Source organism: Podarcis vaucheri (assembly GCF_965113315.1).
Source record: "Podarcis vaucheri genome assembly, chromosome: 9".
In the NCBI taxonomy this organism is placed as follows: Eukaryota; Metazoa; Chordata; class Lepidosauria; order Squamata; family Lacertidae; genus Podarcis; species Podarcis vaucheri.
In genome coordinates, this window is record NC_138767.1 from 24,651,435 (window position 1) to 24,666,192 (window position 14,758).

The 14,758-nt window shown below is 43.3% G+C and overlaps 1 protein-coding gene across 1 annotated transcript in view; it reads right to left on the bottom strand.

Moving 5' to 3' along the window:
• Positions 1-232: 232 nt before the first annotated feature.
• Positions 233-14,758, bottom strand: part of PAPSS1 (3'-phosphoadenosine 5'-phosphosulfate synthase 1) — a 49,299-nt gene continuing 34,773 nt past the window's right edge. Inside the window, exons 10-12 of the mRNA XM_082236963.1 lie at positions 14,255-14,523; positions 8,331-8,560; positions 233-953 (exon numbers count right to left, since the gene is read on the bottom strand). Of these exons, the coding sequence (XP_082093089.1) occupies positions 815-953; positions 8,331-8,560; positions 14,255-14,523 (638 nt within the window). The 3' untranslated portion in view covers positions 233-814. The remainder of the gene's footprint in view (positions 954-8,330; positions 8,561-14,254; positions 14,524-14,758) is intronic.

Consider the following 14,758-nt stretch of genomic DNA (forward strand, 5'->3'; position numbering starts at 1 on the left):
TGCTCCTACTCCCTAAAAGTGTATCTTAAGTGATAGTCATCCAATGGAAGTGACAACCAGATCTTCAACAACTAAAAAATATTAATGTGATGTTAATAGACAAGGGCGAGGTTGGAGAGAAAATTGCAAAACTTTTTTTTAAAAAAGCAGGCAACTGTGTTAAGCCTACCACAAGTATGTGAGAGAGAAAAATCAGTAATGCTTGAGGATTGGCAACCACAAAATTCACAGATTTGGTACAGAAATTTTAATTTGCAATACAGTGTAGTCTATTCTGGAGATTCCATACAAGAAGTTCAAAGAGCACTGGCTGAAAAGTACAAGGTTAGTATCTTTTTAAAAATCTTTTTCGTTTTGATTCGATTTAGCACCTATATCTAGCTGGTATAATCAAACTGCCATATTTAGCCCGTAAACTATGAAAAGCAACATACCCACACAGAAAAAGACATGAGATACATTAAATAATGTGAAAGGAGGGAGGGGGAGAGTTTCAGCAGCACTGAGAACCGCAGGGCACAGAGGTATAATAATGTTTTAGAAAGACGAGGTTTAGAAAACTTACTGCAAGAATATCAACTGTAATAAAAATAGAAGACATTAGAACCAGCAGTTTGTTAGGTGCCAATAAGTAATGGAACCCATAAGAGAAGCAGAAAACGATGCTAAGTTAAGGAGAAAGGGCCTGGTGTTTTTTAGAGGAAATGCTTCCTGACAGACACGACAACAAAGCAGCACCAAAACGGCGATTGTGTGGTCCTCCTTCTTGCTAATAAATCAAACGTCAAAGGCTGATCTGCAACAAATAAGTAGCCTAAGCCTTTTCCAAGGATTTGTAATACTCTTTCAGCACAGTCCATGCTTTGGGAGCCATGAAGCCTTCAGGAGGATTTTGTCCTTCCTGAGCCATTTTGCGCATGCGAGTTCCTGAAATGAATTCAAAGTCTTCGTGGCTGAAACGAAAAGCAAAAGCACAAGAAAGGAAGGTGAATCAACAGTTTTGACTAAACTTTATATTTTATATATACAACCGTGATCTGCAAGTGCCCACTGCTGAGCAGTCTAGACCCTAAGGGCCTTCCATATGTTGTCAGACTACAGATCCCATCAGCAAGGCCAACCGTCAGGGATGATGTGAGTTTTAGTCCAACATCTGGAGCAGGCTTCCTCAAACTCAGCCCTCCAGATGTTTTGAGACTATAATTCCCATCATCCCTGACCACTGGTCCTGCCAGCTAGGGATCATAGGAGTTGTAGGCCAAAACATGTGGAGGGCCAAGTTTGAGGAAGCCTGATCTGGAGGCATGAGGTGCAGGAATTGCTGCTCTACGGCGTCTCTATATGCAGTAATAAATAGAACAAATAGGAAGAACCATATACCCAAGCTGGACCTGCAATAAAATGTCGGTCTTTGAAATGTTCCTGTTCAGAAGTCCAGCCAGCCATGCCCTTCACCGTATAGCCCATTCCATTTTCCCTTTCTCTTCCCCCTCCAACAGTCAGCTGGCATTCCATGGCCACCAAGCACTCTCAGTTCTCATTGGGCCATTTAGAGGGATTGTCCCACCCCTTTTTTGTACTTCTGTAACTCTCCGGGTACCCTCGAGCAAGCTGGTGTCTTCCTCTTGGGTGTGGCTGGTGGTGTTTTAACGGCATAAGAATCCACACTTAGATAATATGTCTGCTGCAAATGTATGTATTTGTGTGCACATGTGCGGGTACACACACAGAGAGAAGATACCAAGATGAACCATTTGTTCACCTTACGAAATCCATCACTACAGAATGTGATGTAAGAAATCTAAACTACTGGCTTCTTAGGAGTAGAAAAATATAGAGAGAGTGTATATATTTATCACAGTGACTCTGGTAACTGAAAAAGGGACTGCTATTCTTAGAAGCAATATCCCTCCACGTACCAGGTACCACAGAGCCTAAGACTTGCTGATCGGAAGGTCGGCAGTTCAAATCCCCGCGATGGGGTAGGCTCCCGTTGCTCGGTCCCTGCTCCTGCCAACCTAGCAGTTCGAAAGCACGTCACAGTGCAAGTAGATAAATAGGTGGGAAGGTAAACAGCGTTTCCGTGCGCTGCTCTGGTTTGCCAGAAGTGGCTTAGTCATGCTGGCCACATGACCCGGAAGCTGTACGCCGGCTCCCTCGGCCAATAAAGCAAGATGAGCGCCGCAACCCCAGAGTCGGCCACGACTGGACCTAATGGTCAGGGGTTCCTTAACCTTTTTACCAGTGTTGAGACTGAAAAATAAAACAGGTGGGCATCAATGCCTGAATACCCAGTTGACTGCTATGGGAGACAGTATTATGCAACCCAGAATGGCAATTATTGGCCTTAAATAAAAGAGTGAAGCCATTTTCCTAGAATGGAAAATATTTTCATTCAGTCAGAAACATAACATTTATCAAATTGCCAGAAGGACCCATGGGGCAAAAACCAAAAATCCAGGTCACCACAAGATTTTTTTTTGTAAAGTACCTAGATTGAATTTTATTAAAACAAATTAAAAATAAGGATGCAAAGAGACAGGAACTTCTAAATCCTCTGGAGCAACAGCGATTAATCCAACAATAAAATGCAATGGTTTTACTTACTCTGTTTATTCAGTTTGCAGCATCTATTTCTTACTCATCTGCTGCTAGCTTGTTTGAAATATAAGCCAAACGCTGACCTCAGTTGGATATGGCTCAGGGTGGTGGTGGTGGGAGGGGGAGAATAGAAGCCAAATGTTTGCTGGGGATCGTTTTGTTTGCGAGGATATTAAGCTACACTTAGCAAACAGGGACTACGTTTTTCTCACAGTGCATGCAACACAACAGCGGCATACATCTTTGATTTGATTCACTGGATACGAAGTTGCAATATCCAGTTATTTTGTATGCAATTGAAGGTGGGATTGTTGCAATTCTTTGATTGCCCCTGTAGAGCAGAAGTGCATGAAGAGCAATCCTTAATGATGTCCATCAACTTTGACTGTGAGCAGGTTTGAGTTGGTACATTCAGATTTCGCCTTTTTGAAGCCCATTCATGTCTGGGTCCTGTTCAAGCCACTTGTTTTGAGCTGGGTCCTCCCCCCCCCCTTTTTTCTATCTAAGCAGCAGATTTCTAACTCAAGTCATTCACTCTCTTTTGCTTGAAATACTCTGCTTTTGTTGAGTCCACTCAACTCATTCTTTAAGAACCTTAACAAATAGAGGCTTCAATTATACTCAAGTTGGCTAGATGAGTGTCAGATTTCTCTTTTTGAAATTTCTATGCTATTTATTAAATTGCAATCTTTGGGGCAGGGACATTTTTTTAAAAAAAATCGTACGATGTTTTGCTTTTTATAAGGACTTAATATTTCCATATAGTTAAAGCTATGGTTTTCCCAGTAGTGATGTATGGAGGTGAGAGCTGGACCATAAAGAAGGCTGATCGCCAAAGAATGGATGCTTTTGAATTATGGTGCTAGAGGAGACTCTTGAGAGTCCCATGGACTGCAAGAATATCAGACCTATCCATTCTTAAGGAAATCAGCCCTGAGTGCTCACTGGAAGGACAGATCCTGAAGCTGAGGCTCCAATACTTTGGCCACCTCATGAGAAGAGAAGACTCCCTGGAAAAGACCCTGATGTTGGGAAAGATTGAGGGCACAAGGAGAAGGGGACGACAGAGGATGAGGTGGTTGGACAGTGTTCTCGAAGCTACTAACATGAGTTTGACCAAACTGCGGGAGGCAGTGAAGACAGGAGTGCCTGGCATGCTCTGGTCCATGGGGTCACGAAGAGTCGGACACAGCTAAACGACTAAACAACATTTCAACACTGGCTGCCGATTAACTACTGGGATAGGTTTGAGGTGCTGGCATTGGTGTGCAAAGTCCTATACAGCTTGTGACAAACAGACCTAAAAGCTGGGTCGGACTTTGGTCTTTCAAATTTCAGCGGTGCCCTGTACAAAGTGAAATCCCGCCTCCCCCCCAAACCTCTCACAGCTATGCCATAGTTGCTGTGACCTGCGGCATCCCCTAGCCTCAGTGCCCAGTGCGGTGGAACGGGTTACGCTGCCCTAAATCTACCTCAGCAAAAAGATTGCCTCATCCCCTACATCCCCAATCAATCACTGCATTCTGAAGGAGAAGGAGTCCTACAGATGCCATCTGATCATGATGTCTGTTGGAATCCAGCCTTTAGTGAGGCAGCACCTAACCTTTGGCACTCCCTCCCACTGCATATCAGCCCCATGCCTTTTCTACTGTCTTTTTGGCACCTGTTACAAAGTCTTCTAAGACCTTTATCCCAGTTGGTATCTGCCTTGGATTTGAATTGGGTTTTACGTATATGCTGTTGTTCTAAACTGTTTTGTATTTATAACTGGGGTCTTTTATTTTTAAAAAACTGATTTTGCATATGTTATTATATTGTAAACTGCTTCGGGATGAGTAACAGGAAGCAATTCATAAATGGAAAAGATAAAGGTAAAAAAAACCCCAATTCTCATAGTGTCAATCATTAAAATGTGGAGGATCAGAAAGAGCAACGTTTATGTTTCTCTTGGCTTCAAAACAAAACGTGCCATATGAGAAGTCATAAGGATGTAACGTAAGAGCACACCTGCAGGATTGCGCCAGACAGCCCTCTAGCCTGGTGTCCTGTTTCCTACATTGGGCAATCTGATGCCCCACAAGCAGGGCACATAAGCAACAGCTTTGCCCATCCGATGTCATCCAACAAGTAGCATTCAGTGGCACACAGCCTCCACAAAATGTGTTTCCGCTTAAGTTTCCATGGCTAATAGCCACTGATAGAGATTTCTAATCTGGCTAATCCCCGTTTTCTAAAGCCATCTAAGCTTTCGTTGCCATCACGACGTCTTGTGGAATACAGAACTCTGTATATTATGTACTGCATTCGAAGAACTATTTTCTCTCTTCTGATCTGAATCCAATTAGTCTGGCTGGATAATAAGAGGTTTATTAAAACAGGAAAGAGTGAAAGCTAAAGCTCCCCCCCCCCCATGGTACTTGCAAGAGTTTTTGGTCCAGGGTTTTTTCTTCCTCACCTGGGCAAGTTTTCCACAATTCTGCTTGACATCCTCTTGGGACTTGCTTATACCTTTGTTAAGCAGCAGTACACATTCAAGCTGAGCTATCAAATTCTGAATGCACAGCCCATGTTTCTCTAACCAAGCTAAAGGCCCCTCCTGCTAAACTGTAGCCATCAAGTCAAAAAGCATGTGTGTGGCAACCACCTCTCATTCTCTTGGACCAACAACAAATGCTCCAGAAGCGGATATAAACTTCCTAGAGCTACTGTATACAAAAACTCTGCAAGGGATAAAGGGACATCTGATACTGGAAAGACACTGAACCATTAACTTCTCCAAAGGGACTTCTCTTGGGTTTTTTGCAAGCCACATTTCCATGCTGAACAATGCTTGTTCTGAGCAGCACCCTGTAGCTAAATTGTACAGTTGGCTTCCAATAAAAGCTTATGAATCTGTGCACCACCAAAACAATATGGTTGACTTGCCAAGTCTTGTCTTGTAATAGTTACCCATCCTCACATGGCCAAATACATGTACTCTTAAAAAAAAATTTAAATAGGCCAGATGTTCTTTCATCATATGCAGTCTGATAACTGGCCAAACTCTCTCTCTCTCTCTCTGTGTGTGTGTGTGTGTGTGTGTTTACTGGCAAATTTTCATCACAATCAATGTTTTCAATACTTCAAAAGCCCTCCTACTGTATTCATTGCCTGGATCGTCCAGAAGTCTTGGCAAAGTGCTACCTACACAACTGAGGAACATGCTGTCTATTGATAGTCCAAGACCGAGTCTAGGACTCTGGGAAGACTAAACCCATTTTAATTTCCCCCTTGTGAAACATTCCCTATGCACACTCCTTCCCAATTTTCCACTTTGCGCATTGGGCCTGCAAAAAATAAAATAAATGGTTGGTGCCTGCCAAAACGTCTTTCAGATTCAAATACAAATGGCACTGGGTGAGGGGAAGGGGAAGAGAAGAACAGACAATCTGTATCGTGCTCTAGGGCCGCTGCTTGTCTCTTCAGGCAATAAACTGCTCCAACGCTGCATTTTGTTTAATCAAAAATTCCTCAAGTGACAATACCCATATTTATGTAGAAGATTTGAGCATGACCTGCTGTCTGGCACAGGAAATGGAATAATAAAAGCCTACAAGTTTGTTCTGTTCCGACTTTTTGATTAAAAGAGGGGAAAGGAGGCCAATCAAAGCCTTATATTCCCCCAGAGTGCCAAGCTGTGTGTGTGTGTGTGTGTGTGTGTGTGTGTGTGTAGCTCTGTCGGCTGGCATGCTTCCCTTTTGAAGGGGGATTTAAAGCGCCGCTCCCTAGGCACCTTCTTCTGAGAATCTTTCACCCTACATCTGCGCTTCATGCTGCAGACACCATTCCAAATGGGAGTTCTGCTTTCACGTCTTGCCAGCCATCTTCTTCCCAATCCAGCTACAGTAAACACATCGGCACAGCCTAATTAATTAAGAACCACTTGGAAGCTTTTGCCCGGCCGCATGCTTTTTTCTTTTTCCGCACCACCGCCGTGCCTCGCGGATGGAAAAGGCCACAGCACGCAGCGAGCTGTTTTTATACAGCAGGGGAAGTATAAATTTTCCAGGCCGCCACCAACCAGCAAACAGCCACCTGCGCCACAAGGCAGGCTGCTCTGGAAACTTTGTTGGGGTTTTATTCGGGGCAGAGCTTGGCTGCGAGCGAGTGCAGGCCTGAGTACAGACACCATTCCCAGCCGACACATCCAAGGTGCTAATCCGTGTGACAGACAATGCCTGTCCACACGAAGCAGTGAGACAAATAAGAGTGACATTGCTACGGAGCATAAAAACAAGAATGCTAACTTCCAGCTGTGCTTCCTGACTGGGCCCTCCCAGAATCTGGTGTGTGTGTGTGTGTTCCAGAAGAAACACCACATTCACTGGCCCTGCTTTCTAATGGAGGATTAGCCCTGTGTGACCAACCAGCCCAACAGATGACAGGATATTGGATTTGTGACACTGTGCACAGAGCCAGAACAGGATTGTCACTAGGGCTGCTTGCGCAACTCATGCTAAAAAATGCATGAAATTGTGTCAGAATTTCTTTCTGCCTCTCATACGAGAGGTGATGTTATGGAAACTACCGTCCCCCACCCCCCTTAATCTCCTCCATGATGCAGCATATCTTAATTAAAAACCTTGAAAATTAAACTTAAACAGTATTGTTAATAACATTACACAAATTGTTGGTGCGGGCTGCATTTGGAATACGGTGTGTAGGGTCGCCTGACCCGGAAAAGGATATTGTAAAGCTGGAAAAGAAGAGCAACCAAAAAGATCAAAAGGGTGAAGAGACTTCCCTATGAAGAAAGGTTGCAATGTTTGGGTCTTTTTAGCTTACAGAAGGAGGAGAGTAAGAGATGAGGTGATAGAAGTTTATAAAATTATGCATGCCTGATTTTGCACCAACTTTGCAACATAACGCCTCTGCTTGCCAACGATATTTTATATGAAAGTGTGTCTGATAAATATTGAAATTAAATAAATGAATAAAAATAAACCGACTGATCTGCTGTATTTTGTTGAGGTCTCCTTTTTTAGCGTTCTTTATTTACTGTGATAAGAGGATGTTTTTCTATCTGAAGCATAAATAGGCTTCCTTAAATCTGTCAGTGACGTGAATGTACAGCCCACCTTGCATCTGATTTCTGTCCTACACGACGCAGCATTCTGCATAAAGTGTGCTAACAAAAAATTAAAGATTTATACAGAGGGATTTTAGACAGGTACCACAGACAAAAGAACTGCCCGTAATTATAAACATACTAAAATTGAAACATAACCTAGAAACTTGTAAAACTGAACAACAGTATCAAGTGTAACCTGAAACTAAACTCTTAAAAGAAGAAGTTTGAAAGAAAAATTTGAAACATGGCCTACATTATCATGGCAAAGCAATATTTTGTATGATAGATGCGGGAACACAGCCTGGTTTCATTCCAAGGCCACCCAGACTGGCAAAGCAAATTCAGAGCAGCGCAGATTCAAGTTGGTTTTCGGGGGGGGGGGAGTTATACAAAGTTCACAAGATACCAGCTTAAAATCGCTAAATGGTTTCCAGTGGGGGCCATTGGTTTCCAAAGAAGACAGGAGTGAATGGACCTTGGACCCCGAGAAATGAGAATTTACTTGGAAGGTATATGCTGAGACGTGATGGTGTGCCAAGCCAAATTCCAAATCACCCTATCCAGCGTACTGTGTGGGACCGTGGGACATTAATCAGCTCTTAAAACCGAAAAAACTTACTGTTCCAAGTCATAGTAATCCATGCATTTCTTTTTCTTGTTATAAGCTGCCACTCTGAAGGGTACGATTTCCAGCGTTATCAGGCCTGGCGCCATAGTCAGCACTTTGGCACCATGGGTTGGATCGTACAGATCTTTTCCAGTCTCGGGATGAGACATGCCGGCAGGATCTCGACCCACAATGTAGAAGTTTGCTCCAGCTACCATCCTTGACCTGCAATGCCACTGAACCTAGGATGAGATCGGAAAAACAAAGTTAGCAGAAGCAAGGATGGAACCATGGAAACCAGAGAAGAAGCCCATCGCTCGCTATACAAGAAAGCAAAAAAACATTATCCAGCTCTCTGAAATAAGCCTCCAAGTCATGTGCTCACCCGCAGCAGAGCTACTGTGGTCACCCACTTGTTTATTAGGTATGGGTGAACACACACACACACACACCATTCGGAAAGGCAATACTTGAAAGTAATTTGTACAGCAGTTCCCTAAAACAGTAGACGGCCCCTTGGCAAAGAAACCTTCCTTCCAGGAGTCAAAACTAGCACTCTTGAAGGGAGGCTACCCATTTGTGTCAATTAGCTCCCCTTTGATCAAGTGGCCATAAAGGCATGCCTCTGGACAAGACAGAGATTAGTGCCAAGGAAAGCTTTCAATCGCAGTCATGCATTCAACTCTGGTTAGCTAAAGTGGGAAGGCATGGACAAGGAGGGAAACTGGATTCTCAAAAGAGCAACAAGTTGGTGGGATGGCATGTAGAAGCAGAAAGCAAAAAGCTGGTAAGCTGGTTTCAAGGTCATGAGTGAACCCATTGCCCAGAGAAATACATATTTTTCTGTATATAAGACGCCCCCGTGTATTTTGGGGGACTCCAAATTAAGCAAATGGGGGGAGATTGCCAAATGTTAAGCTTTTTGGGGCGTGTATTGCCCAGACAGCATCTTAAAAAGCAGAGACATCACCTTGCCAACAAAGGTCCATATAGTTAAAGCTATGGTTTTCCCAGTAGTGATGTATGGAAGTGAGAGCTGGACCATAAAGAAGGCTGATCGCCGAAGAATGGATGCTTTTGAATTATGATGCTGGAGGAGACTCTTGAGAGTCCCATGGACTGCAAGAAGATCCAACCTATCCATTCTTAAGGAAATCAGCCCTGAGTGCTCACTGGAAGGACAGATTGTCAAGCTGAGGCTCCAATAGTTTGGCCACCTCATGAGAAGAGAAGACTCCCTGGAAAAGACCCTGATGTTGGGAAAGATGGAGGGCACAAGGAGAAGGGGACAACAGAGGACGAGATGGTTGGCTAGTGTTTGACTAAACTGCGGGAGGCAGTGGAAGACAGGAGTGCCTGGCGTGCTCTGATCCATGGGGTCACAAAGAGTCGGACACGACTAAACGACTAAACAACAACAACAACATTGCCCAGACTTGTTGGGTTTTTTGAGGGGGGATTGCCAAGGGCTGTTGAACTTTTTTTGGGGGAGGATTCCTGATAATCTCTCACCCGCCAGACAAACGCAGGCAATCTCACGCATTGACAAAGCCACCAATCATCTGCCTGGTCACCACCAGCACCTGCCAATCACCCGCCCAATTGCTGCAGCAACAGCCAATCTACAACAGCCCTTGCCACAGTCACCAATCACCCGCCCGATTGCCAGTGACTACCTCATGCTCGTGGAAGCAACCAGGCGCCCATTCCCACACTGCACTGTCTGAGTATAAGACTACCCCTGATTTGTAACATAATTTTAAAATAAACAATCCTCGTCTTATACATGGAAAATTACGGTAATTGCTGGGTGTGTGGCCATGTTGCCCTTCATGTTGTAGGAGGGTTTCCTATGCTACCAGTTAATCTGAATGCTACCATTATATGCCATAATATTAACCCTTATTTGAAACCAGAATAAACCTGGAAAGATATAGGCTTATATGGGTCATAGAATCATAGAGTTGGAAGGGACCCTGAGGATCATCTAGTCCAACCCCCTGCAGTGCTGGAATATGCAGCTGTCCCATAGGGGATCGAACCTGCAACCCTGAGTATGTACTTCTAATTTTTTTAAAATGCTTTTTAAAACAAAAATAACAAGAGTTAGCCAGGGCATCTTTGTAGTCAAGCGACAGATTTTGTTTTAAAAAATAAGAATAATCTAACCAGTTAATCAATCCAACTTTGCAGCCCTAATCATGAGATGGATTTTGTGGGTTTGTTAGAGATCTTTTATTCATCTGTGAGTTTCTGAGGCTTTTGCACAACCACAGAGGAAAGAGAAGTAGTAAGCTGAGATCCTCCTAATTTTTTCCAGAAACTTTGCTCAAGAAAAACAACAACACTATTTTGCTTATTCCTGCCAGGAGATTTCCAATTCACATCCTTTTGACATAATAAAATAAATTGCTAATAAAAAGTGTTTGCAACAAAAATTATTCATTTTAAGCTGGATGCTTAAGAATAGCTCCAGAACTGCAAGCTGACAAAGGTTTATACGTCTTAGCATTCAATCATCTCTCCCCCACCCTTGCTTGCAAGCTCCTCTGAAGTAGTCAAAGACTGCAGAGTTTCTCATCTACCCAGAAATGACAACACAAACAAAACACAAAAGGCGAAGTTACAAAATTCAGGGCGGAAAAAGACTTTTCATAGTAAGCAATGTGCTTGGATTGTGTCATTATATAGTTTAATCACTAGGTGGCACTGCAGCAGACTCAGGAGTTGCTGTTCTGTTCTTCCTGGAGAGAAATAATAAAGTTTTTGTACAGCTTCCAGGCTAGTGTGTCCTCTAAGCTTTTCCATGGTGTGCTGAATACTGCCCAAAAGATTTTTATCTGGTATCTAACATTATTTATTTATTTTATCTCTTGTGAGTCTCCTTGGGGGCTTTGGGGGGGGGGCTGAAAGGCAGCACATAAATAAACATTAACATAACACATCAGTGCCACTACAGATGCAGTCACGCTCTTTCTTCTTTTCTGGCACATTACGTTGCAAGTCAGATGTCAGGTTTCAGAGAAAGCTTCAAACTAGGCATGTCCAAGGCCCGTTTCGGGGGCCTAATCTGGCCTGCCGGTCAATTTAATCCAGCCCCCGTGGCAGTATATGTCCTGGGGTAAAATCCTATAAAAAACCTCAACAACTTTGGGGTAAAATTGTAGAAAAAGCTCAACAACTTTGGGGTTAGATTCCCCAAAAAGCTCAACAACTTTGGTCGGCCCTCACACATGTTCACTTCATCAAATCCGGCCCTCTTTGAAAAAAGTGTGGGCACCCCTGCAACCATCACACTCACAACTTTTTTTCAAAACACTTAAACACTTTAAAATGCAACATTATAAAATGCACAGATTACTGTGGTACCTTAGGTTAAGTACTTAATTCGTTCTGGAGGTCCGTTTTGAACCTGAAACTGTTCTTAACCTGAAGCACCACTTTAGCCTATGGGGCCTCCTGCTGCTGCCGCCCCGCCGCCGGAGCACGATTTCTGTTCTCATCCTGAAGCAAAGTTCTTAACCTGAAGCACTATTTCTGGGTTAGCGGAGTCTGTAACCTGAAGCGTATGTAACCTGAAGCGTTTGTAACCTGAAGCGTATGTAACCCGAGGTACCACTGTACTAGCAAAAGAAGTTTACCACCCAAACCCTCTGCACACCAGAGTGCAAGTATGACAGCCAGCAGCTAATCTGAACAATTGCCAGAGTGAACAAGTGGTAAACATTTTCACCTTGACCACAAAAAGGAGGGACATGCACTACAGATTATCCTGCAGCTGGAGGGAGGTATGTTTCAAAAACATGTGTGTTCCTCCCCCCCATCCCTTGTTATCCCAAACTTTTAGGAGTTTGCTCTACACCAGTATATCCTATTTAAACAATGATGCACAGCTGTGCCACTCCAGCTCTGGGTGTTTAGGAAAGATTTGGAAAATTATTTGCTTTAGGTTGCTGTAAAGGCCAATCAAGCAAGAAAGCAAGATTCCCATCCTACTGGTAAAAATTAATAAGGTTTATGAGCAAGGTTGTTTTCCAAAAGACTGATAGCGTTAGACATAAGCCTCTATGCACTGATCTTCCCCAATGATTTTAGCAATCAGGATTTTCCCCAACCCCACTCCTGCAAAAGTATCTGTACTTTTCAAACATATCCTTTGCTATCATGTAGGTAATAAACCTATAGGCTGAAAACACAATTTCCTAGCTTATTGGACAGCACCCCATAAAAAGCTTGTTTTTAAAGGAGTTTCAAAAAAATATATATCAGATTGAGACCAACAAAACATGTCCATTAAATCTTTACTGACTGGGAAACTATGTTCAGACAGTTGATAACCATATTGGCTTAACAGCTGTCTGTTGTTCTGCAAGTCATTTGTGCTACAGAAACAAATCTGGTACCAATGTCTTCTAAATGACCTACAGAAAATGATTAAAGGAAGAGTTGTATTTTATTAGTTGTCTAAAACACACTATTGGCAAATGGTTTTCTGAGGTCATTGAAATACGTGGCCTAAATAAAGGAACATTTCTTATTTTATTTGCATCCATGACTGAAAACAGTGTTTACAGGTTTTGTTCAGCTCCTTGCTTCCATGTTCTCCAAACGCACATCTCAAAACCACAAGGGAAAGCATGTTCACATGCAAAGTTTTCGGAAAACACAATAAACATGGCAAGTAGTGAAGGGATCAGGCATGTTATCTGTTTCCATTGTAGTGAACAGAATTTACCCAACCCCTGTTCCAGATTGCAGCCCATAGTACGAAGCATTGAAAATATGCATCGGCAGTGCTCTTCCAAGAGTAAACTAGCATTTTAGGAATGTAAAATGGAGATAAGGGAAGTCTTGAAAAGGAAAGCCTGAAAGGAAGATGCCAGAGAACCAAAGGATTGAATTCTCCACACAAAAACACTTGCATTGCCCAAGTATCAGAATCCTTAAGATTATAGTTTTCTGTTTTGAGTTTTTGCAAAGCTCTCTGCAGTTATTTGAGGCAAACACCTTTTTAAAACTTATATATACACACACAAAGGGCATGATGGCTAGCTAACAATGCAAGACCCCACAGCTTTGACGCTATGAGTTTAGCACCATTTTAGTAGAATTTCCCTGGACAGAAGTCCCAAGTAGAGTTTACTATCCTCACCTTAGTCCAGTCTTCTCCCCTAGGCCTAATAGTCCATCAAGTGAGAGACTCTTTCAAAATACAGATAGGACACAGATTAGAAAGATCTTCAAAAGAAGTGGCAGGATATCTTTCACCTGAATCCTGGGATTAAGGTGGTTCTGTCTTCTGCATGAATTTTACTCACCACCGCCACCACCCCAGCAAGCAAGCTAAATGGCCTAAAAGTAAATGGATTTTAAGCAATTAGGAGGGAACAGAAGTGAAATGACCTCAAAAGCTTTACAAAATGCAGAATGGCAATAGGGTATAAAAAAGCTTAATCCCCACCAATAAGCAACTCAAATATTTCTAAATCGCAGATTGAAAGAAAGCCATCTTTATAGCACTGCATGTCATGCCTCGAAGCCATTTGCTCAGTCAAGGAGCCTGCCAAAAGCATGTTCCCTTCTCAGTTGTTTTCCTCAACTCCATGTAGATCAGACGAAAAACATTGGAATAAGAAGAGAACCCAGCTCTTTCGGCTTTGGCCACGATTCAACCTGTTAAAGAGCACTCATATGACCTTTGAAAGAAAGGGAAGAGGAAGAGATGGCGCAACAAGCCCCTTGAAGTGTAAACAGGAAGTATCTGAAGGACCTCCCATTTAAGGCCTTGAAACCAAACTCTGGAAATTCCTCGCGGCGCAACCACCACACAAGGGTTTTGGAGTGTAGTGGTTGTCTCCGAAGGAGGCTGTATTGACAAACGAACATCAGGGAAATCAGTCGGGACGAACTAAGAACAAAAACACAACTCGTTATACCTCAGTTGGTCCAGCATACATCATGGGAGAAGGAAATATGGCCACCACAGTCGTTTCTGGGTTCAGTATCCCTTCCTCCAGGACTGCTGCGTGTTGTTTCATTCGCCACGACAGAGGAACGTCATCGTCCTTTGTCCAGCCCCCCAGAGGATGCAAAAGGAGGACTGGGCGCCTGTAACCTCGACCCAGAAGCTGCTTATGAGTATCTTGCATTAGCAGGGCATGTCCGCTGTGCACAGGGTTGCGCAACTGGAAGGCGAAGACAGCGTCTAAGGGGAGAAAGAGAGAGGGATGCCAATATGCTTGACGGTTATTAATTCAGGCAGAAGCCGTCAGTGACAAGCAGCCTGCAATGTTCTATAGGCCTCAGTTTCAGACCTTGCACAGTCTATCATTTGCAGAAAGGCTTCGCTCCCAATGCAGCTGGGAGAGGAATGGGTGGGTGACAGGAACCCTGCCAGACGACTGAAGAGAGATACGTCAACACAACTGTCCGCTTGCCTC